Source organism: Callithrix jacchus, chromosome 22 (genome assembly GCF_049354715.1).
Source record: "Callithrix jacchus isolate 240 chromosome 22, calJac240_pri, whole genome shotgun sequence".
Lineage (NCBI taxonomy): Eukaryota > Metazoa > Chordata > Mammalia > Primates > Cebidae > Callithrix > Callithrix jacchus.
In genome coordinates this window covers 13,180,056-13,203,677 of record NC_133523.1, presented here as the reverse complement: position 1 = coordinate 13,203,677, position 23,622 = coordinate 13,180,056, and the positions used below count along the sequence as shown (strand labels likewise).

The following is a 23,622-nucleotide window of genomic DNA, read 5'->3' as shown; positions in this document are numbered from 1 at the left end:
TCCCAGCACTTTGGGAGGTTGAAGTGGGCGGAGCACATGAGGCCAGGAGTTCAAGACCACTCTGGCCAACATGGCGAAATCTCGTCTCTACTAAAAATATGAAAATTAGCCAGGCGTGGTGGCGAGCGCTTCTAGTCCCAGCTACTTAGGAGGCTGAGGCAGGAGAATCACTTGAACCTGGGAGGCGGAGGTTGCGGTGAGCTGAGATTGTGCCACTGCACTCCAGCCTGGGCGACAGGGCGAGACTCCGTCTCAAAACAAAAAAAAATTGTTGAGCAAAAGTCAGACACAAAAGACAACTCTACTTATGTGAAATTGAAGGAGACAAAGCATCCTGTGGCAATAGGAAAATAGTACAAAATGTCCTCTCCACTTGAGTCATTCCAAGCTCCCTGTTTGTTGTTGTTGTTGTTGTTGTTTTGAGACGGAGTTTCGCTGTTGTTACCCAGACTGGAGTGCAATGGCACTATCTTGGCTCACCGCAACCTCCGCCTCCTGGGTTCAAGCAATTCTCCTGCCCCAGCCTCCAGAGTAGCTGGGACTACAGGCGCGCCACTAATGCCCAGCTAATTTTTTGTATTTTTAGTAGAGACGGGGTTTCACCATGTTGGCCAGGATGGTCTCGATCTCTTGACCTCGGGATCCACCCGCCTCGGCCTCCCAAGTGCTGGGATTATAGGCGTGAGCCACTGCGCCCGGCCACTCCCTGTTCTTTTCAGAGCTTTCACAAAGGAGGATCACCAGGCCGCACATTGAAAGCAACTCCAACAGTTGCGGTTTCGGTTGCTAGCGCAAAAGCCGCGCTTTGAGAGGGTGGGGCACACGCCCTGGGGCAATCTGGTCTTCAGTAAACATGGCGGCACCCATAGAGCGCCACACCCAGATCACCAGACCGCGCGCAGTCGGCGCTCGTCTCGGTCGGCTCACTGGGGCGCGCCTACTTTTAGATTGACCAATGAACGGGAGGCGTAAGGCATGCCCTCTTTCTTTCCCTCTCCACCAATAATCTCCCGGTCCCTTCCACAGGACCCAATCACCGCTTCGGTCTCTCTTGAGTGAAAAGGCAGCGGCCCAGTGAGCAGAGCTGTAGTCTGACGCAAGAGGCAGGAAGCGCGGCAGCTCGTGCGTGAGCGCCCGCGGATAACCGAAGTCGGAAGGCGCTCCTAGCAGCACGCGAAGAACGGGAAGTCAGGTGAGCGGCGGATCCCGGGCGCGGGGCCGCGGTGTGGAGACGTCTCGCCTAAGAACGGGAGTACGAAGGGAGACGTTGGGAGCTAAGGAGAAGAGGAGAAGGGGTCGCGAGACGAGGGGGTCGGGGCGGTTGGGTGTCTGGCGCTGTGTAGTGGCCGTTGGGCACCGGAGCGCATGTGCAGGGTCTGGGGCCGACCGTTGGTGCTCAAGTTTCGGGGCCCGCTTCCGGGAGAGGCTGTCATGGTCCCCTCCGCTCAGAACTCTACTTAAAGTCTGCCACTCCTTCCGAATAGACCGCGCGGCGGCCTGGGGCTGTTTGGAGAGGGACGAGGGGGAGACGCCGGGGTCTGGGGCCTGGTGGGAGAAGTCTGAGCTTCCAGATGTCAGGGGTTTCTTTGGGTCCGAGGGACTTCCCCCTTTCCCAGTTTTCCTTCTTCTTAATTCTATTTTTACGGGATTCGAGATGCTGAGATTTAGGACAAATAAGATTTTCTTTTGGAAGTAGGAGTCCCCAGTAGGGAATAAACTCCGGGGTGGAAAGCCAGCCTGTCTGGGGACACTTAAGGGTAAATGGGTACACGTGGCGTGTCTGGATTGTCAGTTCCTTGCTGTCACATTTCAAGTTAATCCGCTCCTGGCGCCTCCGCGGTCACGGCCACCCACTTAGGCGGGGAAAACCCCTCCACATCCTTTCCTGGTCTAATCTGTTTTGAGCTTTAGATCCTGTCCATCCCGCTTTCTCGAAAATTTTGTATTTTAACAAACTTAATTTGTCCCAATTTTTCTCTTTTTTTTTTTTTTTTCCTGAGACAGCCTTGCTCTGGCCAGGCTGGTCTCGAATTCCTGACCTCAAGTGTTCCAACCGCCTCACCTCAAAGCGCTGGGATTATAGGCGTGAGTCACCACGCCCAGCCCCAGTTTCTTTTTTTAAATTTCTTTTTCTTGAGAAAGGTTCTTTCTCTGTCACCCAGGCTGGAATGCCATGGCGCCATCACGGGCAGCCTCGACCTCCTGTCTCAAGCGATCCTCCTGGCACAGCCTCCCAAGAAGCTGGGACTACAGGCCCGTGCCACCACACCCGGCTAACTTTTTTAAAACATTGTTTTTGTATAGACGGGGTCTAGACTTACTGTCCAGGTTGGTCTCAAACTCCTGGGCTCAAGCCATCCTCCCACCCTGGCCTCGCAAAGTGCTGGGGTTATAGGAGTGTGCCACCATGCCCAGTGTATTTCCTTGAAATACACCATATCTTGGCCACCTAGATTTAGAGCCCATCGTAGACTGTGGCTCTTCTTTACCCATGGATTGCTCAGGGGATGGTCCTGTCTTGTGGCGTGTCCCACCCTTTCCTTCCCTACCTCGCTCTCCTATCTGGTTACTTCTCTTTCATTTGGTGAGGAGTTTTCCCTGCTGCTGGTCTTAACCTCCCACTTTATCAGTGGAGTAAATTACAGTACTCTTGGGCAGATCCTGATGAGTCACTCAACTCTGGCTTAATTAGTAATTCCCCATTGCTTAACAAATTAAGTACACATGCTCTGGCGGGGTGTGGTGGGTTGCTGATGCCTGTAATCCCAGCACTTTGAGAGGCAGAGGCCGGAGGATTGCGTGAGTCCAGGAGTTCATGAGCAGCCTGGGAAGCATGATGAAACTATGTTTCTACTACAGATAGAAAAATTAAGCATGTGGTGTGCACCTCTAGTCCCAGCTACACAGGAGACTGAGGTGGGAGACTTACCTGGGCCTGGGATGTTGAGGTTCCAGTGAGCTATGATCGCACCCCTACACTCCAGCCTGGGTGACAGAGCGAGACCCTGTCTCTGAATAAGAAAATAAAAAGTACCCAAGCCCTGTGCCCGACCAGCTCCTCAGCTTTGTCTTCTGCCCTGACTTCAGCCGGCTAGTCCTACTCTCCATACCCCAAAAGGCTCTGGTGCTTTTTGGACTGACCTTTCTTGGGTCCTGTTCTTTTCCCTGCTGTCTGGGAAGTGGCCCCTTCAGATTGCCTGTTTGAAGGGTCAGATGAAGAGAGATGCTCAACTCTGCCTTAACGCCTTTATTCTAGTTCCATTTACTCAGCCGTTGCTAGAGCGCTTATCTGCTGTTGTAGACACAGGGCAGGGCTGACTGGAAGCGGTGCTTTTCTAGTTGGGGCTGCAAGGAAATGTCGTCCTTTCGGAGCAAAGGAGGCCCAAAAGAAGTCGGGGATTTGTGACCCTTCCAGACAGCAGGAACAGCAAGGGCACAGGTGCTGAGGTGTGTTTGAGAGACAGCAGCAAGGCTGGCGAGTGAGGGGCAATGGGGGAGATGAGGTCTGAGTATACAGGAGCTGGGTCAGGAGGGGCCTGGTAGGCTGGGTTTGTGGGGACTCTCGAGTTTTTTTTTTTTTTGAGCATGGTGGGAACCCATGAAAAGTTTTGAGCTGCATAGTGATGTGCCCTTAGGGTTTTTTCTTTTCTTTCCTTTTTGAGACAGAGTCTCATTCTGTTGTCATGCTGGAGTGCAGTGGCACAATCTCGGCTCACTGCAACCTATGCCGCCCGGGTTCAAGCGATTCTCTGCCTCAGCCTCCCAAGTAGTTTGGATTATAGGCGCCCACTACTGCATCTGGCTAATTTTTCATATTTTTGGTAGAGACGGGGTTTCACCGTGTTAGCCAGGATGGTCTTGATCTCCTGACCTCATGATCCGCCTGCCTCGGCCTCCCAAAGTGCTGGGATTACAGGTGTGAGCCACCACTCCTGGCCTGTTTTTGTTTTTTTTCTGTCTCACACTGTTGCACAGGCTGGAGTGCAGTGGTGCAATCTCTACCTCTAGGTTCGAGCCATTCTCCTGCCTCAGCCTCCCCAGTAGTTGGGATTGCAGGTGTCCGCCGCCACACCTGGAATTTTTTGTATTTTTAGTAGACGGGGTTTCACCATGTTGGTCAGTCTGGTCCCAAACTCCTGACCTTAGGTGATCCGCCCGCCTCAGCCTCCCAAAGTGCTGGGATTACAGTGTGAGTCACCGTGCCCAGCCGTGACTTAATTGGATAGGATCTGTCTGGCTGTTCTGGCAAGGGGCTGGGGGGTGGCAACAGGGAGAGCAGGGAGGAGGCTGATGGCTTTATTCAGGCAAGAGATGATGGCACCTACATATCCAGCTGACAGTGGTTAAGCAAAATGGAGTATATTCGTCACATGGAAAATTAAGTGACCATAGAAAGAAATGAGGCTGGGCATGGTATGGTGGCCCACACGTGTAGTCTCAGCACGTTGGAAGGCCAAGGTGGGCGGATCGCCTGAGCCCAGAAGTTCGAGATCAGCCTGGGCAACATGGTGAAACCCAGTCTCTACAACAGTTACAAAAATTAGCCAGGCATGAGTGGCTTACACCTGTAGCTGCTTCTACCAGGGAGGCTGAGGTGGGAGGATCGCTTGAGCCCAGAAGGCAGAGGTTGAGGTGAGCTTTGATTGGGTCACTGCATTCCAGCCTGGGCAGTAGCGCAAGACCTTGTCTCAAAGGGAAAAAAAAGAAAGGAATGGAGTACCGATGATGTGCTAGAGCGGGGATGAACCTCCAAAACAGTTTGCTAAGTGAAAGAAGCCAGACAAAAAGTCACAAACCATAGGATTCCCACACAGGCAAATCCACAGAAACAGAAAGCAGATGAGTGGTTGCCAGGGTCTGGTGTTTAGGGGCTGGTGGGTAAATGGTACAGGAGCTTTAATTTCAAGGTGAGGAAGTGTTCTAAAATTGCACAAGTGGTAGTGGTTGCACATGTCTGTGACTACACTGAAAACCACTGAATTCGCCAGGCACGGTGGCTCATGCTTGTAATTCCAGCACTTTGGGAGGCCAAGGCAGGCAGATCACAAGGTCAGGAGTTCAAGACCAGCCTTACCAACATGATGGAAACCGCCCCCCACCACCCCATCAGCCACCTGTAATCCCAGCTACTCAGGAGGCTGAGGCAGCACAGTTGCTTAACTCCAGGAGGCGGAGGTTGCAGTGAGCTGAGATTGCTCTATTGCACTCCAGTCTGGGCAACAGAACGAGACTCCGTCTAAAAAAAAAAAGAGAGAAACAATGGCCGGGCGTGGTGGCTCATGCCTGTAATCCAAGCACTTTGGAGGCCAAGGCAGGCAGATCACCTGAGATCGGGAGTTCAAGACCATCCTGACCAACATGGTGAAACCTCATCTTTTTTTTTTTTTTTGAGACGGAGTTTCGCTCTTGTTACCCAGGCTGGAGTGCAATGGCACAATCTTGGCAGCCTCCGCCTCCTGGGTTCAGGGAATTCTCCTGCCTCAGTCTCCTGAGTAGCTGGGATTACAGGCACGCACCACTGTGCCCAGCTAATTTTTTGTATTTTTAGTAGAGACGGGGTTTCACCATGTTGACCAGGATGGTCTCGATCTCTTGACCTCATGATCCACTCGCCTCAGCCTCCCAAAGTGCTGGGATTACAGGCATGAGCCACCACTCCCAGAGAAACCTCATCTTTTAAAAGAAAAAGTTTTTTGTTTTTCGTTTCAATTTTTAAAATAAAATAATAATAATTAAAAAAAAAAACACTGTATTGTCTGCCTTAAGCAATGAGTTGTATAGCATGTAAATATCTCCTTAAAGCTTTTTTCTTTTTTTTAAAAGAAGGGGTTTCACCATGATGGCCAGGCTGGTCTTGAACTCCTGACTTCAGGTGATCCACCCACCTCAGCCTCCTAAAGTGCTAGGATTACAGGTGTAAGCCACCGCGCCCGGCACATTTTTTTTGAGATGGAGTCTCTCTTGCCCAGGCTGGAGTGAAGTAGTGTGATCTAAGTTCACTGCAACCTCCGCCTCCTGGGTTCAAGCACTTCTCCTGCCTCAGCCTCCCGAGTAGCTAGGATTACAGGGGCATGCAACCTACACCTGGCTACATTTTTGTGTTTTTAGTAGAGACAGGGTTTCACCAAGTTGGTCAGGCTGGTCTGGAATTCCTGACTTCAGGCCTCTCAAAGTGCTGGGATTACAGGTGTGAGCCACCTGTCAAGCTATTCTATGGCCTGGTCCGTATAGCTGTTCTAATTTAAAAAAAACTAATAATAACAAACAGGTGATAGCAGCTTGGGGCCAGCAGGGTAACATAGGTGAGAACTTGGGATTCACTGCCTGATGGACAGGGAGGCTGAGAGAGAGAAAACAGCTATTGAGAGAATGGAATTGCTGTTTCTGAGCTGGGAATGAGTGACAGTGGGCCAGAAATGGCTCAGGATCCTCAGCATCCAGCCTCAGGAAGAAGTGTAGCAGCTGTAGCCCTTCTGCTGTACCCACCTGACTAAGAGTCTGGGGTAGAGGAGGAGGACAAAAGACAGTTGTCCTCATGTTTGAGTTCCTTGCACCCAGCAGGCACTTGGTATGCATTAGATTCATAAAGCAAAGAGGTGAGCAGACTTTGTATTAATTCCATTTTCCATCTCAGCTTTATTTTTATTGGCCTGGGCCCAATGGGAGGCCTTTCATGAGAGCACTTAATTATCCCCCTGTGCAGACCACAGAGAGCGGGAGAACCCGGCTGGGCAGACACCGCTTGCTCTCTCAAAAACAGTCGTGCCAGCATCCTGCAGCCCCACCCTTAGGGTCTTTGGGCTCCTGTACCATGCAGGCCCAGCGGGTTCCTTGGTGAGTGATGGAGAGGGGGCTTCTTTGGGCTCAGTAGTCTGAGGAGGTTCATAGGAACTGAGGCTTACATGTCAAGGAGGTATTCGTGCAGAGACTAGGGGCAGAGCATTCCTGGTGGTGACAGTGGGGTTCAAAGGTTTGGGGCAGGGGCTCCAGGGGTCTGAGCAGCCGAAAAAGGCTAGGGGTAGGGTGGGATGAGGTGGGCAGGGGTCAGACCAAGGGGATTGCCTGGCCTGTAGTGAGAGTTGGGATTTTAACTCTGGGAATCATGAGAAGCTCTTGAAGGTTGACATGTGGGCGTGGCCAGCTGGGCACGGGAGAGAGATGGGGTGGCTCGGGAGTGGCTCGGGGGTGGGGAGGTGGAGACAGCGAGCAAAGCTGTGAGGTGCAGCCTAGGTGGAGCTGATGGGCTCTGTGGAAGGAGGCGGCAGAGAATTCCGTTTTGATGAAGCTTTATTGCCCTTCTGTGCTCACTCACGGGGCCCTGCCTCTCTCTGTCCTCAGCAGCATGGCAGAACAGGATGTGGAAAACGAGCTTTTGGATTACGACGAAGAGGAAGAGCCCCAGGCTCCTCAAGAGAGCACACCAGCTCCCCCTAAAAAAGACATCAAGGGATCCTATGTTTCCATCCACAGCTCTGGCTTCCGGGACTTTCTGCTGAAGCCAGAGCTCCTGCGGGCCATCGTGGACTGTGGCTTTGAGCATCCATCTGAGGGTATGCCTTCCGGGTGTGATCCTCTTGCCCAGGTCCTTTCACCAAGACAAGACTGGCCCTGCCCACCCAGAGCAGTGCTGCATCGGGTGTGCTGTGGGTGAGGGAGGGGCCTTCCTGCCCCTAGGATCAGTTTTGCCTGCGGGTCCTATGGCTGCCCTCAGCAGCAGGGCGCTCTGCTTTGACCAGGCGGATACCCTAACCCTGCAGGTGTCTATGGCTGGGTCCGGACTTGGCCTCTTCTGTGGGACCCCAGCCACCTGGTGAGGAGCCTCCACGAGGGCACATCCAAGTTCTAGTTCCTCATGCTGTCCTTCTCCTGCAGTCCAGCACGAGTGCATTCCCCAGGCCATCCTGGGCATGGACGTCCTGTGCCAGGCCAAGTCTGGGATGGGCAAGACGGCAGTCTTCGTGCTAGCCACTCTGCAACAGATCGAGCCCGTCAACGGACAGGTGGGTGGCCTCCTCCCTTCCCAGGCCCACCCTGCCTGTGGTGGCCGTAGTAGAATAGGCTGGATGTGGTGGCTCATACCTGTTTCCCCAGCGTTTTGGGAGGCCGAGGCTGTGGGATTGCTTGAGCCCAGGAAGTTGAGGCTGCGTGTGCTATGATCTTACCACTGCATTCCAGCCTGGGAGACACAGGGAGACTCCATCTCAAAAAATAGTAAGAGTGGCTGGGCATAGTGGCTCACACCTGTAATCTCAGCACTTTGCAGGGCTGAGGTGGGTGGATCACCAGGTCAGGAGTTTGAGACCAGCCTGACCAACATGGTGAAACCTCATCTCTACTAAAAATACAAAAATTAGCTGCGTGTGGTGGTGGGTGCCCATAATCCCAGATACTTGGGAGGCTGAGGCAGGGGAATCATTTGAACCTGGAAGGTGGAGGTCGCGGTAAGCCCGGATCGTGCCACTGCACTCTAGCCTAGGCAATAGAGTGAGACTCTTAAAAGAGTGCTAAGTTATAGCAAAAATCAGAAATTGATAATAGGCCAAAATAACTGGAAAGCGCCCACAGTTTGCTCCTTGCCCCAGAGACGTGGCTGTTGTTTTGCTGTGCCACTTACCTAGAGAGTGTTTATGAAGTTAAGGTTGCCCCAAATACAGCTGTCACCTGTCCTTGCTGTGATGCCCTGGCTGTCTTCGACCATTGTCTTGTTGTATGCCACCATCTTGGGGGAAAAACTCGAGTGAATTCTGGAGTCTCACTCCTGAGTCATGCCAGGTGCACATCGTTGGGCTTTGTATTGGCCCACGTGCCCCCGTTATCTCAGTATATCCTGAAGGATGAAGGTGCTGTGGGAGGCTGTGGTGTGGTCCAGTGCCTGGTGGCATAGGCAGGAAGGCCCAGGAAGTCCTTAGAGAATCGGTCCCACATCCACTGGGCAGGCCAGATCTAACCATTATGCAGGCCATTTTCTGTTCCTCATTGCGGGTCCTGGTGTTGGGAGGCTGGGGTTTCAGTAGCTGTGGGAGGATGTAGGGAGTGAGAGTTGAGGAAGGGCTGTGGTGGGGGGAGACGTTTGGACTGTGCCTTCAAATGGCCTATGATGTGGGGTACAGTGTATCGGGGACTGGTGGGGTGGACTCTGGTGGGAAAGGGGTTAGGATACTGCCTAACAGGAGAATCGCTCAAAAATGGGAGGCCGAGGTTGCAGTGAGCCACGATGACACCATTGCACTCCAGCTTGGGCAACAATAGCGAAACTCTGTCTCAAAACAAGAAAAGGACACTGCCTGAAGGCCCTCTTTCCTGCTATGCCCCAGGTGATGGTCCTGGTCATGTGCCACACAAGGGAGCTGGCCTTTCAGATCAGCAAGGAATATGAGCGCTTCTCCAAGTACATGCCCAGCGTCAAGGTGAGCCCCTCGGGCTGGACTAGGCTAGGCGCTTCTTGGTCTCTGCAGCTTTGTTAGCCTCGGCTCTGGCCCAACCAGCATTTACCAAGCTTGGCAGGGGTAGCGGCCTTTGAGGTTTGCGGTGGTTTTTGCTCCTTAAAAGCCTGATGAATTATGCATGGCTCCCAGGAGCCTGCGCCGGTCCCAGCCTGGGGCTGCCTTTGAGTGGAGCCCTGGGAGGCTCTCAGGCCTGCCCTGGTCCCCCCGAGACTGCCTGTTTACAGGTGCTGGGACTAGGTATTGGGTGCCCTCAGGGGCCGCTGGGGCCGTGCAGGTCGGGGCCTTGGAGCAACTTCCTCCTCATCCCTGTAGGTGTCTGTGTTCTTTGGGGGCCTCTCCATCAAGAAGGATGAAGAAGTGTTGAAGAAGAGCTGTCCCCATGTTGTGGTGGGGACCCCGGGCCGCATCCTGGCGCTTGTGCGGAACAGAAGCTTCAGTCTGAAGAATGTGAAGCACTTTGTGCTGGACGAGTGCGACAAAATGCTGGAGCAGCTGGGTGAGTCCTCTGCCCTCACAGCGCCTGCTGGAGAGTCAGCGGCTAGGCGGGCCCGTAGCAGGCAGAAGGCTCGAGTGGGTCATGTGGGTGGTCAGCATGTGGGGCTCCCATGCGTGATCTTAGGGAAAGCTCTGCCACTGGCAGAGGGATATCCTGTTTCTGAGCTTGAGCTGAATGGGACCACAGGGCCCAAACAAACCCCTGTCCCTGCCTGGATGTAAAGGCACACACCTGTACCTCTGAGGCTTCAGCTACCTGTTGGGTTGGTTCTAGGCCCCACCTGCCTCAGACCCAACAGGGCTGGTGGGAGATGGGCTTGTGTCCTGGGAGGCAGCTGCAGCTCTCACCCCAGCGGCTGTCTCTGCCTCAGGCTCCCCTCCCTGAAGCCTGGCTCGAGGCGCACGGGCACCGCTGCTCCGCGCCAGCGTGTAAGTGGATTGCAGCTCCTCCCGCGCCTGCGTTTATTGGCCATCCCCAGCCCCTCAGGCACCAGGACTGGCCCCTCCCTTGGCTCACTCTGCCCTCGTCGCAGTGCCACTGGCTCCCTGGCACAGGTTGGGAGGGGTCTGGGTCTGGTCTGGGGTGGGGGTCCTGCCTGGCAGATGCTCATGCCCACCCACGTCTTGCCCTCCCCACTCAGACATGCGGCGGGACGTGCAGGAGATCTTCCGCCTGACGCCACATGAGAAGCAGTGCATGATGTTCAGCGCCACCCTGAGCAAGGACATCCGGCCTGTGTGCAGGAAGTTCATGCAGGATGTGAGTAGGGCGAGAATGGCAGCTTCGGCCCTCCCCAGGGTCATGGAGCCTGGGGCCCCAGGACGCCCACACGGCACAGAGGATGCTGGGATGCTGGGAGCCGGCGGAGCCTCCTTCCCTCCCCTCGGTCTTGTCAAACTAGGAATCAAGCTTGGTCCACACCTGAGCCAGACCAGAGCTTACGTCCAGCTTTTGGTAGAGCAATGTTTACTGAGGTCCGGTGCAGCAGGCCCTCTGGGAAGCGTCGCACAGAGGAGTCGCCCACTGGAAAGTTCTGGGCAAGTGAGATGCCCAGAGGTGATCCCTGCCCGCCCCTCCCACCTCCCTTCCCACACAGCCCATGGAGGTGTTTGTGGATGATGAGACCAAGCTCACGCTGCACGGACTGCAGCAGTACTACGTCAAACTCAAAGACAGCGAGAAGAACCGGAAGCTCTTCGACCTCCTGGACGTGCTGGAGTTTAACCAGGTGACGCTTCCATCACTTCGTCCTGGGGCTCTGGGCCGCAGAGACTGTGTGGCCCTGACCGCCCCTTCTTCCCCAGGTGATCATCTTCGTGAAGTCAGTGCAGCGCTGCATGGCCCTGGCCCAGCTCCTTGTGGAGCAGAACTTCCCGGCCATCGCCATCCACCGGGGCATGGCCCAGGAGGAGCGGTGAGTGCCAGCTGCCCGCCAAGGCTGCAGGGAGTGCCACCCAGGAGCCCAGTGTCTGACGGCCTCCACTTGTTTCTCCTGCATCCCAGCCTGTCACGATATCAGCAGTTCAAGGATTTCCAGCGGCGGATCCTGGTGGCCACCAATCTGTTTGGCCGAGGGATGGACATTGAGCGAGTCAACATTGTCTTTAACTATGACATGCCCGAGGACTCGGACACCTACCTGCACCGGGTGAGGGCCTCACAGGCGCGTTGCTCTCCTCTGGCTGTGGGGTGGGGCCCCAGCCCTGCTTTTCCTCAAGTCCTGAGGAGGCATCTGTGGCCTGACCCTGATCCTCTGCCTACAGGTGGCCCGGGCGGGTCGCTTTGGCACCAAAGGCCTAGCCATCACTTTTGTGTCTGACGAGAATGATGCTAAAATCCTCAATGACGTCCAGGACCGGTTTGAAGTTAATGTGGCAGAGCTTCCAGAGGAAATTGACATCTCCACATACAGTAAGTACCTTGGGCAGGGTGGGGGTCTAGGGCAGAGGGTCCCTCCCTGGGCCCTTTGGCTCACTGCATCCTCTGTGTCTTACAGTTGAGCAGAGCCGGTAACCACCACGTGCCCTGCCAGTCCAGAGCCGCCAACCTGGAGCCTCCCACATGCAGCTCCACCTCCTCTTTCCAGACGCCCCTGTTCAAAAGCTATAGATTGTGTAAGAATAAACTTGTATTATGGAAGCCTGGTTCCCACACCATGTTTCTTGGTCGCCTCGGCCTTTCACAGACACCCTGGGCCTGGCCTCTAAGTCACCACCAGCAGTCAAGGCCATCTTCTGTATGAATGTATTTAATTTTAAGTGTCAACATTGAAAGGTTTAAACATAAAAACACATTATACAACATCCACAACCTTCACAACAGTGAGAACCTCCAGCCTGGCCAGGGAGGGCAGGCCTCTGTACCGTGAGCCTCAGGCAGTGGGCCCAAGGGGCCCTGCTGTGGGGCCTCTGACATCAGTCTTAGCTTAAGAGGGAAGCTGAGCCCCAGCGCCTAGTCTGCAGCAGACATGAGAGGAAAAGGCTAGGCCGGGACAAGAGCCCTCAGTCTGTCCCGAGTGCTGGCCACATGTGCCAGGGCAACAGGCCGAAGCCCCGGGCCAGCCTGTCCCCACCCTGAGTCATAAGGTGGGGGAGAGAGGCAGCCAGCAGCAGGACCAGCGGCTCTTACTCCACCCCACTGGGAGTCCTGGGCTTTGTTGCCAGACTATAGCTGCCACTCCCTCCTGGTGGCACATGTGGACTCAAGGAGGGAGGGTGGAGGGAGCAGAGTGGCGAATGGAGGGAGGACGGATGGTCTTCATGTGCAAAGCTGCTTCGGCCACAGGAGCTGCTGGCCCATCCAGAGCGGTGCATCCTCACATGCCAGACTCTGATGCCCTGAGGGCCTGGAGAGGAGCCCGGTGAGGCCCAAGCCAGCTCTGGTATCTTCCTGCCCACACACCCGCCTAAGGCGCAGCCCCTTACCCGTGTCTGATTGTGGCCGGTGCCAGACGTACTGGAGGTGAATTCTGAGTACTTGCTCCCCCCAGCAACTAGGCAGGCCCACTTCCGGTACTCCTCCCGAACCTGCTGGCCCAGGACACCCGATCAGGCCAGGAGCAGGCCCTGGGACCCTGCAGGCCCCTCCCATGCTCTGCCCTCAGCCCCACATTGGTGTTTTTGTGGGTTTTTTTTTTGAGATTGGGTCTCCCCGTCACCCAGGCTGGAGTGCAGTGGTGCCATCATAGCTCACTGCAACCTGGAACTGCTGGTTCCATGTGATCCTCCTGTCCCAGCCTTCTGAGAAGCTGAAGTTACTGGTATACACCACTGCACCTGTCTATCTTTGAATTTTTTGTAAAGATGAGGTCTGGTTATGTTGCCCAGGCTGGTCTTGAACTTCTGGGCTCAAGGAGTCCTCCCCCCTCGGCCTCCCAAGTAGATGGGAGGATGACAGGCATGCGCCACCGTGCCCGGGCCCCCACCTTCTTGTTGAGCAGGCAGTGCAGCACGTAGAGGAAGGCACCCTGCAGGCAGTTGAGGATGGTGAACACATAGGTAAGCACCAAGCTCCGACTGTCAAAGATGAACAGGCCAAACACCCAGGTGCAGCCCAACAGGAAGAGCTGCGCGATGGCCGTGATGGTCAGCACCCTGTGGGGAGGGGTTACAGTGTGGGCCCCCACCTCGCCTCCAGCTTCACGTCCCTCGTCCTGGCCCCGCCTCCAGGTCCTCCCAGCCCCTCCTTACCTCGCCTGCTTTAATTTCTTCATGTCTGGATTGATTTCAGAAAACTTCTGAGTGAGCTTCCAGACAGTGGTCACAAAGATGACAGCATTGCACTGGGCAGGGAGCAGATTGTGGGTTAGAGGGTGGGAGAGATGGTTCAGCCAGGCCTGGGCCCTTGGCCCTTGAAGGGGGAGTGGGTACTTACCAAAATGATGAATGCCACAGGCCCCAGGAAGCTCCAGAGGAAGCCCTGCTCAAAGTCCAACCAGCAGCTGGGACGGAAGGGAGGGGTTCCATCAGTGCCCCAGGAAGCCAGGAGCAGAACCCAGGGCAGTGGGGCATGGTATGTGACACTGCCTGTGAGCCCCGGGCCTGGCACCCCGCCCTCCCCTGCCCCGCCTCACTGCACTCACTATCTAGGGCGGCCGTAGCCCTTGCTGTAGACTGCAGCCGAGACGCCCACGATGAGCAGGGGCACACCGTAGCCGATCAGGCAGAGCCAGCGCGTACTCAGGCCCTGGCCCTGGAACACCCGCACCACAAGAAAGTAGAGCTCCAGGCCTTCGAGGCTCATCCAGCAGAAGGCGGCCAGGAAGCAGTAGTGCAGGAGCCCGGCCACCAGGCGGCAACGCAGCCCCACCTGCCGGGCGAGGACGGAGAGGCGGGGCGATGTCAGCGAGGGGCGGGGCATATGGGGCCAGAGCCGACGGGGGAGTGGGCGGGTCTGGGGTAGCGCCAGGTTCTCAGGGCCCACCCCCAACAACGCTCACAGAAGCCAGCTGGGACTCAGGGCAGGGCCAGGCGGCTTCAAAGACAGAGCCATTTAAAAAGACAACCCGACCCCCCAGGTGGGCGGGGCCAGGTCACGGGCAGGGGCGGAACCCCAAGCCTCCAGGGCCCGCCTCCCCGACCAACCCCCTCCCAGGCCTCCCTGACCCAGAGCTCAGGTGGGAGCGGGACGGGACCTCACCTGGCCGCCTTCGTTCTCGATGCCGGCCAGGAAGATGGTGGAGCCCACGAAGAGGCAGATGCAGAGGTGCAGGTGTATGGTGGTGCGCGAGCCCTGGATGGGCCGCACCAGCAGGAAGGTAAGGATGCACAGCAGCAGGCAGAAGAGTGACAGCGCCAGTCCCACCCTGGTGATCAGGGTCAGCTTCCAGTCCTAGGAGCAGCACTGGGTGCTCAGGGTTCCTTCAGGGCCTGAGGCCTTCCCGGCCTCTTTTTGGCCACTTTTTCCCCCACACTCTGACAGGCCCGCCTCTCTGACCTCCTCCCTTGTCCCTACTACATCTAGCCACACTTAGCAGCTGGTAGGTGAGTCTAGGGATTTCACATTTTTGTGCTTGCTGGACCTTTGGCCTGGACCACAGGCGCCCCCCTTCTCTGCCTGGTTAATACAGTTTTTGACAAGGCCCAGCTTAATTATGGATTCTACTGAAGTCACAAACAGAGGTGCTCCAGGCTGGGAGTAGTGGCTCACACCTGTAATCCCAGCACTTTGAGGGGTGAGGTGGATCTCACCTGAGGTCAGGAGTTTGAGACCAGCCTGCCCAACATGTTGAAACCCCATCTCTACTAAAAATACTAAAATGAGCAGGCGTGGTGGTGTGCGCCTGTAATCCCAGCTACTCCGGAGGCTGAGGCAGGATAATTTTGTTTGTTTTTTTGACACGGAGTTTCGCTCTTGTTACCCAGGCTGGAGTGCAATGGCGCGATCTCGGCTCACCGAAACCTCTGCCTCCTGGGTTCAGGCAATTCTCCTGCCTCAGCCTTCTGAGTAGCTGAGATTACAGGCACACGCCACCATGCCCAGCTAATTTTTTTTTTTTTGGCATTTGTAGTGGAGACGGGGTTTCACCATCGAGACCAGGAAGGTCTCGATCTCTTGACCTTGTGATCCACCCGCCTCGGCCTCCCAAAGTGCTAGGATTACAGGCTTGAGCCACCGCGCCTGGCCGAGGCAGGATAACTTTTTGAACCTGGGAGGCAGAGGTTGCAGTGAGCCAAGATCACATCACTGCACTCCAGCCTGGGTGATAGAGCAAGACTGTCTCAAAAAAATAGGCTGGGCTGGGTGGCTCACACCTGTAATCCCAGCACTTTGGGAGGCCAAGGTGGGCAGATCACCTGAGGTCAGGAGTTCGAGACTAGCCTGGACAACATGGTGAAACCCGGTCTCTACTAAAAATACAAAACCTTAGAAAACGTTTTCAAAGAAAAAAAAAAAATACAAAACTTATCCAGGCATGGTGGTGGCAGGCCTGTAATCCCAGCAGAGACCTGTAATGCCTCCCAGACTTCAGAGGCTGAATCGGGAGAATGACTTGAACCCAGGAGGTGGGGCTTGCAGTGAGTTAAGATCCCTTCACTACACTCCAGCCTGGGCGACAGAGTGAGACTCTGTCTCAAAAAAAATAAAAGAAAGTGGTGCTCCCTTGGAATGCTCTACACAGGAAGCTTTTAGTGACATCTCACCACTGGTATAGGATGGATAGGCAAAGGAGCCACTGGCTGCACCCAATGTATAGTTTCAGGGTCGCAGAGAAGAGGCCAAGGGAAGAGGCTGCAAGAGGAGTGACATGGGGACACCTGGGCTGTACAACCCTGCAGATGTATCTGAGCAACCGGTGGGGCTCCATGGAGAACTGGTTGCCTGTCTGGTTGCAGCTGGACCTTGTTACCTGTGGGTGCTTGAAGATGGCCCTAGCTGCTCACCTCCACATCGTAATGAGCCATGAGGATGGCAAAGCTGCTCAGGTGGTTGCATCGGCAGGTGGTGCTGCCATTCTTGCTGCCCAGCACCTGGCAGCCCTCAGTGGCCCAGTGCCCTCCCCTGTTGCTGTCACTCTTCCAGAAAGCACAGATCAGCTCCTGCCGTGGCCCGGGTGTCACGTCCTGTGGGCAGATGGGGGTGGTCAGAGAGGTTGGCCTGGAGCTCACTGTTAGGTCCTGGGCTTGGCTGAGCAAAAGAGGGCTGTTTTTCATTAATGAGCATTTACCGAGCACCTACTGAATGTAACAGGTTTGGAGACACAGCAGTGAACAGGGCAGACACAAGCACCTACCCTTGTGAGGTTGACATAAGAGTGAGAGAGATGGCTGGGCACGGTGGCTCATGCCTGTAATCCCAACACTTTGGAAGGCCAAAGCGGGAGGATCATAAGGTCAAGAGATCAAGACCATCCTGGCCAGTATGGTGAAACCCCATCTCTACTAAAAATACAAAAATTAGCTGGGTGTGGTGGCGCGTGCCTATAGTCCCAGCTACTTGGGAGGCTGAGGCTGGAGAATCGCCTGAACCCGGGAGGCAGAGGTTGCAGTGAGCTGAGACTGTGCCATTGCACTCCAAGTGTAGCAACAGACTAAGACCCCAACTCAAAAAATAAAAATACTAAAAATAAATAAATGAAATAAAATAAAATAGGCCAGGTGCAGTTGCTCACACCTATAATCCCAAGTGGCCAAGGCAGGCGGATCACCTGAGGTCGGGAGTTCAAGACCAGCCTGACTAACATGGAGAAACCTCGTCTCTACTAAAAATACAAAAATTAGCCGGGCCTGGTGGCGCATGCCTGTAATCCCAGCTACTCAGGAGGCGGAGGTTGTAATGAGCTGAGATCGCACCATTGCACTCCAGCCTGGGCAACAAGAGCGAAACTCTGTCTCAAAATAAAATAAAGTAAGTAAGTAAAGTAATGAGGTTAGGAAAGGCCCAAATGGGGTCAGAAACACATGGGGGAAGAGCCTCTCAGGCAGAGGCCCAGCACGTGCAAAGGCCCTGGGTTCTCTTTGAGGAAAGAGCAGAGTGAGCAGAGACCTTGGCTCCAGAGGACTCAAGGTGGGAGAAGGCGAAAAGGATGGGGGAGCTGAGTTCCTTGGTGTTGTTGTGACTCAGAAAGACGGAGTTGACGGCTGAGAGGCATGTGAGTTGAACGCCACGGACACTGCTTTCGTATATCTCTTCTAGCTCGGCTTTCTTCTTGGAATCCAGGTCCAAGGAAGCGCTGGCCAGCAATGTCGTCATGTTCCGGATGGAGAGGATTCCCACCATGGCGGAGCCTGGGGAACAGACAAGCTCGCTGCCCACTCATGCCATCCTCCTCCCATGCTCTATCCTCCCTCCCAAGATGGCCCAACCCAGGCTCAGCCAATCCACCACCATGATGCCAGCAGTCCCTCCCAATGGGTCAGTTTCCAGTTGTTCCTGTGTGTGTGTGTGTGTGTGTGTGTGTGTGTGTGTGTGATGGAGTTTTGCTCTTTCGCCCAGGCTGGAGTGCAGTGGCACGATCTCAGCTCATTGCAACCTCCACTCCCAAGTTCAGGCAATTCTCCTGCCTTAGCCTCCCGAATAGCTGGGATTACAGGCATGTGCCACCACACCTGGCTAATTTTTACATTTTAAGTAAAGACAGGGCTTCACCATGTTGGCCAGGCTGGTCTCGAATTCCTGATCTCAGATGATCTGCCTGCCTCAGCCTTCCAAAGTGCTGGGATTACAGGTGTAAGTTACCTCGCCTTTGAACCGGGCCTTTTTTTTTTTTTTTTTTTGAGACAGTCTCCCTCTTGTCACCCAGGCTGGAGTGCACATGGCACGATCTCGGACCACCGCAACCTCCACCTCCCGGGTTCAAGCGATTCTCCTGCCTCAGCCTCCTGAGTAGTTGGGACTATAGGCACCTGCTACTGTACCCAGCTAATTTTTATATTTTTAGTAGAGACAGGGTTTCACCATGTTGGTCAGGCTGGTCTCAAACCCCTGACCTCAGGTGATCCACCTGTCTTGGCCTCCCAAAGTGCTGGGATTACAGGCATGAGCCACTGTGCCTGGCTTTTTATTTTTATTATTATTATTTTTTTTGAGACAGAGTTTTGCTCTTGTTACCCAGTCTGGAGTGCAATGGCCCGATCTCGGCTCACTGCAACCTCCGCCTCCTGGGTTCAGGCAATTCTCCTGCCTCAGCCTCCTGGGTAGCTGGGATTACAGGCACGCGCCACCATGCCCAGCTAATTTTTGTATTTTTAGTAGAGACGGGTTTCACCATGTTGACCAGGATGGTCTCAACCTCTTGACCTCATGATCCACCCGCCTTGGCCTCCCAAAGTGCTGGGATTAACAGGCGTGAGCCACCGCGCCTGGCCTAATTTTTTTTTTTAAGACAAGGTCTCACTCTGTCTCCCCGGCTGGAGCTCCTTGGCACAATCAGCTCATAGCAGCCTTGACCTCCTGGGATCAATTGATCCTCCCCACTTAGCCTCCCGAGTAGCTGGGACTATAGGCACATACCACCATGCCCAGCTAATTTTTGTATTTTTTGTAGTGATGGGGTTTCACCATGTTGCCTGGGGTGGTCTAGAATTTCTAATCTTAAGTGCTCTACCCACCTCGGCCTCCCAAAGTGCTGGGATTTGCAGTTGTTCCATATTCTGAACCTCCCCCTGGCCCCATCCCAGCTCCTCCATCCCTCTCCCATGGGCTCCCACTCCGGATGGCTGCTGGTACCAGTGTTCTCGGCTTCAGCTGCCACAGCCCAATTCAGCTTCATGCGTGCATTGCTCTGACCCATAGTGATGTTCTTGTCCCCCGGCTCCTGGATCATCAGGGTCAGCTCTGAGGGGAGAGGGGCAGTCATTGGGGACCCCAGATACTAGGCGGGGTCCCGGGCTGGGGCAGGGCAGGCCAAGGCCTCACCTGTGTTCGAAGGGGAAAGGTAGGTGAAGGGGCCTTTAGGCAGGGTCTTGGCCAGGGTCCTCAGGACGTCTTCAAGATTCGAGAGCAGCAGGGTGGCTATGAGGTGCCGGACAGGTGGGGCCAGGGCCTCTATGTCCCCAGGGGCTTCCATCAGTTCGTCCACCAATTTGATGAGGTTCTAGGGGGTGGCGGGTGACAGAATCGCTGGAGCATTGGACCACGAGGTTTGCCTAAAGGACCCGGATCTCACCCCCGACCAGGGGACACACCATCCTGGAGATCCACAGGCACAAGGGAGTCACTGAGATGACGCAGCAACCAGAAAACAAGTGGCAGATTGAGTATATGCCTGATTGAGTGTGTGCCTGATTGAGTGTATGCCGGATTGAGTGTATGCCGGATTGAGTGTGTGCCGGATTGAGTGTGTGCCTGATTGAGTGTATGCCGGATTGAGTGTGTGCCGGATTGAGTGTGTGCCGGATTGAGTGTGTGCCTGATTGAGTGTGTGCCGGATTGAGTGTGTGCCGGATTGAGTGTGTGCCGGATTGAGTGTGTGCCTGATTGAGTGTGTGCCGGATTGAGTGTGTGCCGGATTGAGTGTGTGCCGGATTGAGTGTGTGCCGGATTGTGTGTGTGCCGGATTGTGTGTGTGCCTGATTGAGTGTGTGCCGGATTGAGTGTGTGCCGGATTGTGTGTGTGCCGGATTGTGTGTGTGCCTGATTGAGTGTATGCCGGATTGAGTGTGTGCCTGATTGAGTGTGTGCCTGATTGAGTGTGTGCCGGATTGAGTGTGTGCCGGATTGAGTGTATGCCGGATTGAGTGTATGCCGGATTGAGTGTATGCCGGATTGAGTGTGTGCCTGATTGAGTGTATGCCGGATTGAGTGTGTGCCTGATTGAGTGTGTGCCGGATTGAGTGTGTGCCTGATTGAGTGTATGCCGGATTGAGTGTATGCCGGATTGAGTGTGTGCCGGATTGAGTGTGTGCCGGATTGAGTGTGTGCCTGATTGAGTGTATGCCGGATTGAGTGTGTGCCGGATTGTGTGCCGGATTGAGTGTATTCCTGATTGAGTGTATGCCGGATTGAGTGTATGCCTGATTGTGTGTGTGCCTGATTGAGTGTGTGCCGGATTGAGTGTATGCCGGATTGAGTGTGTGCCTGATTGAGTGTGTGCCTGATTGAGTGTATGCCGGATTGAGTGTGTACCGGATTGAGTGTGTGCCGGATTGAGTGTGTGCCGGATTGAGTGTATGCCGGATTGAGTGTGTGCCGGATTGAGTGTGTGCCGGATTGAGTGTGTGCCTGATTGAGTGTGTGCCGGATTGAGTGTGTGCCGGATTGAGTGTGTGCCAGATTGAGTGTATGCCGGATTGAGTGTGTGCCTGATTGTGTGTGTGCCTGATTGTGTGTGTGCCTGATTGAGTGTGTGCCTGATTGAGTATGTGCCGGATTGAGTGTATGCCGGATTGAGTGTGTGCCGGATTGAGTGTGTGCCTGATTGTGTGTGTGCCTGATTGTGTGTGTGCCGGATTGAGTGTGTGCCTGATTGAGTGTGTGCCGGATTGAGTGTATGCCGGATTGAGTGTGTGCCGGATTGAGTGTATGCCGGATTGAGTGTATGCCGGATTGAGTGTATGCCGGATTGAGTGTGTGCCTGATTGAGTGTATGCCGGATTGAGTGTGTGCCGGATTGAGTGCCTGATTGAGTGTGTGCCGGATTGAGTGTGTGCCGGATTGAGTGCCTGATTGAGTGTGTGCCTGATTGAGTGTATGCCGGATTGAGTGTGTGCCGGATTGAGTGTGTGCCGGATTGAGTGTATGCCGGATTGAGTGTGTGCCTGATTGTGTGTGTGCCGGATTGAGTGTGTGCCGGATTGAGTGTGTGCCGGATTGAGTGTGTGCCGGATTGAGTGTGTGCCTGATTGTGTGTGTGCCTGATTGTGTGTGTGCCTGATTGAGTGTGTGCCTGATTGAGTGTGTGCCGGATTGAGTGTGTGCCGGATTGAGTGTGTGCCGGATTGAGTGTGTGCCGGATTGAGTGTGTGCCTGATTGTGTGTGTGCCTGATTGTGTGTGTGCCGGATTGAGTGTGTGCCTGATTGAGTGTGTGCCGGATTGAGTGTATGCCGGATTGAGTGTGTGCCGGATTGAGTGTATGCCGGATTGAGTGTATGCCGGATTGAGTGTGTGCCTGATTGAGTGTATGCCGGATTGAGTGTGTGCCGGATTGAGTGCCTGATTGAGTGTGTGCCGGATTGAGTGTGTGCCGGATTGAGTGCCTGATTGAGTGTGTGCCTGATTGAGTGTATGCCGGATTGAGTGTGTGCCGGATTGAGTGTGTGCCGGATTGAGTGTATGCCGGATTGAGTGTGTGCCTGATTGTGTGTGTGCCGGATTGAGTGTGTGCCGGATTGAGTGTGTGCCGGATTGAGTGTGTGCCGGATTGAGTGTGTGCCTGATTGAGTGTATGCCGGATTGAGTGTATGCCGGATTGTGTGTGTGCCGGATTGTGTGTGTGCCGGATTGAGTGTGTGCCGGATTGAGTGTATGCCGGATTGAGTGTATGCCTGATTGAGTGTGTGCCGGATTGAGTGTGTGCCGGATTGAGTGTGTGCCTGATTGAGTGTATGCCGGATTGAGTGTATGCCGGATTGTGTGTGTGCCGGATTGTGTGTGTGCCGGATTGAGTGTGTGCCGGATTGAGTGTGTGCCGGATTGAGTGTGTGCCTGCACACATGTAGGAGTCTCAGTGCTTACCACTGCTCAGGCACAGGCTGCCTGCCATGCTGTTTTGTCTTTCTGTTCTTTTTTCTTTCTTTTTTTTCTGAGATAAAGTCTTGCTCTGACGCCCAGGCTGGAGTGTGGTGGCGCGATCTTGGCTCACTGCAACCTCTGCCTCCTGGGTTCAAGCCATTCTCCTGCCTCAGCCTCCAGAGTAGCTGGGACTACAGGCGGGTACCACCATGCCTGGCTACTTTTTTGTATTTTTAGTAGAGATGGGATTTTACCATGTTAGCCAGGATGGTCTTGAAATCCTGGCCTCCAGTGATCCACCCGCCTTGGCCTCCCAAAGTGCTGGGATTACAGGTGTGAACCACCACACCCAGCCACATGGTATTTTTTTTTTTTAAAGGGAGTCTATATCACCTAGCCTGGCCCTTTTTTCCTTTATTTTTTTTTTTTTGAGACAGGGTCTCACTGTCCTTCAGGCTGGAGTGCAGTGGCATGATCATAGCTCACTGCAACCTCCGCTTCTCAGATGCAAGCAATCCTCCCACCTCAGCCTTCTGAGTAGCTGGAACTACCGGAGCATGCCACCACATCTGGCTAGTTTTTGTTATTCATTTATGTTAAGACAGAGTTTTACTCTTGTCACCCAGGCTGGAGTGCAATGGCGCAATCTCATGTTACTGCAACCTCCGCCTCCCAGATTGAAGCAATTCTCCTGCCTCAGCCTCCCAAGTAGCTGAGAATTACAGGTGCCTGGCACCACACCCTGCTAATTTTTCTACTTTTAGTAGAGATGGAGTTTCACTGTAGTTGACCAGGCTGGTCTCAAACTCCCGACCTCAGGTCACCCACCCGTCTCTGCCTCCCAAAGTGCTGGGATTACAGGTGTGAGCCACCGCGCCTGGCCAGCTCTGTTCTAACTCTATCTGTCCGACACTTGCAATGTATTTGAACCTGCTCTGAATTGTAAAATACACATCAGATTTCAAAGACTTATTTTTAGAAAAAGAATACAAAATATCACAGGGTAAAAAAAAAAATCATTCCATGTTAAAGTGGTGAATATGTTGGATCTATTGGGTTACTTTTTTCTCTTTTTTTTAAGAGACAGGATCTCGCTATGTTGCCCAGGCTGGAGTGCAGTGGCTATTCACAGGTGTGATCCCACTGCTGATCAGCACAGGAGTTTTGAGCTGCTCCGTTTCCGACCTGGGCTGGTTCACCCCTCCTTACGCAACCTGGTGGTGCCCCGCTCCCGGGAGGTACCACATTGATGCCAAACTTAGGGCGGACAGCCGATCGGCATAGCGCACTACAGCCCAGAACTCCTGGGCTCAAGCGATCCTCCAGCCTTAGCCTCCTGAGTGGCTGGGACTACAGGCACGCGCCAGCGTGCCCAGCTGATGCGATCTTAATTAATTTATCCAAGACAGAGTCTCACTCTGTCTCCCAGGCTGAAGTGTATGGCACCATCATGGATCACTGCCACCTCCCCCTCCCTGGGTTCAAGTAATTCTCCTGCCTCAACCTCCTGAGTAGTTGGGACTACAGGTGCCTACCACCACACCTGTCTAAATTTTTTGTTTTGTTT

General features: G+C 54.4%; 2 protein-coding genes across 14 annotated transcripts in view; one reads left to right on the top strand and one right to left on the bottom strand.

The window, feature by feature from the left end:
• The first annotated feature begins 1,122 nt into the window (after window positions 1-1,122).
• On the top strand, window positions 1,123-12,081 carry DDX39A (DExD-box helicase 39A). Of its 6 annotated transcripts, none has more exons than XM_035284965.3 (11): window positions 1,123-1,192; window positions 7,342-7,550; window positions 7,873-8,000; window positions 9,315-9,407; window positions 9,759-9,942; window positions 10,583-10,701; window positions 11,039-11,170; window positions 11,247-11,356; window positions 11,446-11,590; window positions 11,706-11,853; window positions 11,939-12,081. In XM_035284965.3, exons 2-11 carry the CDS (start codon window positions 7,343-7,345, stop codon window positions 11,953-11,955), a joined length of 1,284 nt encoding a protein of 427 aa, XP_035140856.1. In that variant the 5' UTR covers window positions 1,123-1,192; window position 7,342; the 3' UTR covers window positions 11,956-12,081. The 6 variants fall into 6 exon arrangements, with proteins under 6 accessions (XP_035140856.1, XP_035140854.1, XP_078216921.1 ...); XM_035284963.2 differs by having other exon boundaries at window positions 7,339-7,550; XM_078360795.1 differs by having other exon boundaries at window positions 1,123-1,252.
• Window positions 12,082-12,174: 93 nt separating this feature from the next.
• Window positions 12,175-23,622, bottom strand: part of ADGRE5 (adhesion G protein-coupled receptor E5) — a 30,455-nt gene continuing 19,007 nt past the window's right edge. For all 8 annotated transcript variants that reach the window (XM_078360787.1, XM_078360790.1, XM_078360792.1 and 5 more), the window contains 11 exons: window positions 19,300-19,477; window positions 19,111-19,218; window positions 17,428-17,669; window positions 16,326-16,505; window positions 14,581-14,772; window positions 14,024-14,250; window positions 13,816-13,882; window positions 13,632-13,723; window positions 13,367-13,535; window positions 12,867-12,968; window positions 12,175-12,787 (listed from right to left, as the gene is read on the bottom strand). In XM_078360787.1, coding sequence (XP_078216913.1) covers window positions 12,758-12,787; window positions 12,867-12,968; window positions 13,367-13,535; window positions 13,632-13,723; window positions 13,816-13,882; window positions 14,024-14,250; window positions 14,581-14,772; window positions 16,326-16,505; window positions 17,428-17,669; window positions 19,111-19,218; window positions 19,300-19,477 — 1,587 coding nt within the window. In that variant the 3' untranslated portion in view covers window positions 12,175-12,757. The remainder of the gene's footprint in view (window positions 12,788-12,866; window positions 12,969-13,366; window positions 13,536-13,631; window positions 13,724-13,815; window positions 13,883-14,023; window positions 14,251-14,580; window positions 14,773-16,325; window positions 16,506-17,427; window positions 17,670-19,110; window positions 19,219-19,299; window positions 19,478-23,622) is intronic.

Coding starts and splice junctions, on each gene's coding strand:
- DDX39A (XM_035284965.3), top strand. CDS start 7,343: ATGGCAGAACAGGATGTGGAAAACGAGCTTTTGGATTACGACGAAGAG. Junction 9,408..9,758: donor AGTACATGCCCAGCGTCAAG/GTGAGCCCCTCG, acceptor TCATCCCTGTAG/GTGTCTGTGTTCTTTGGGGG. Junction 11,357..11,445: donor GGCATGGCCCAGGAGGAGCG/GTGAGTGCCAGC, acceptor CCTGCATCCCAG/CCTGTCACGATATCAGCAGT.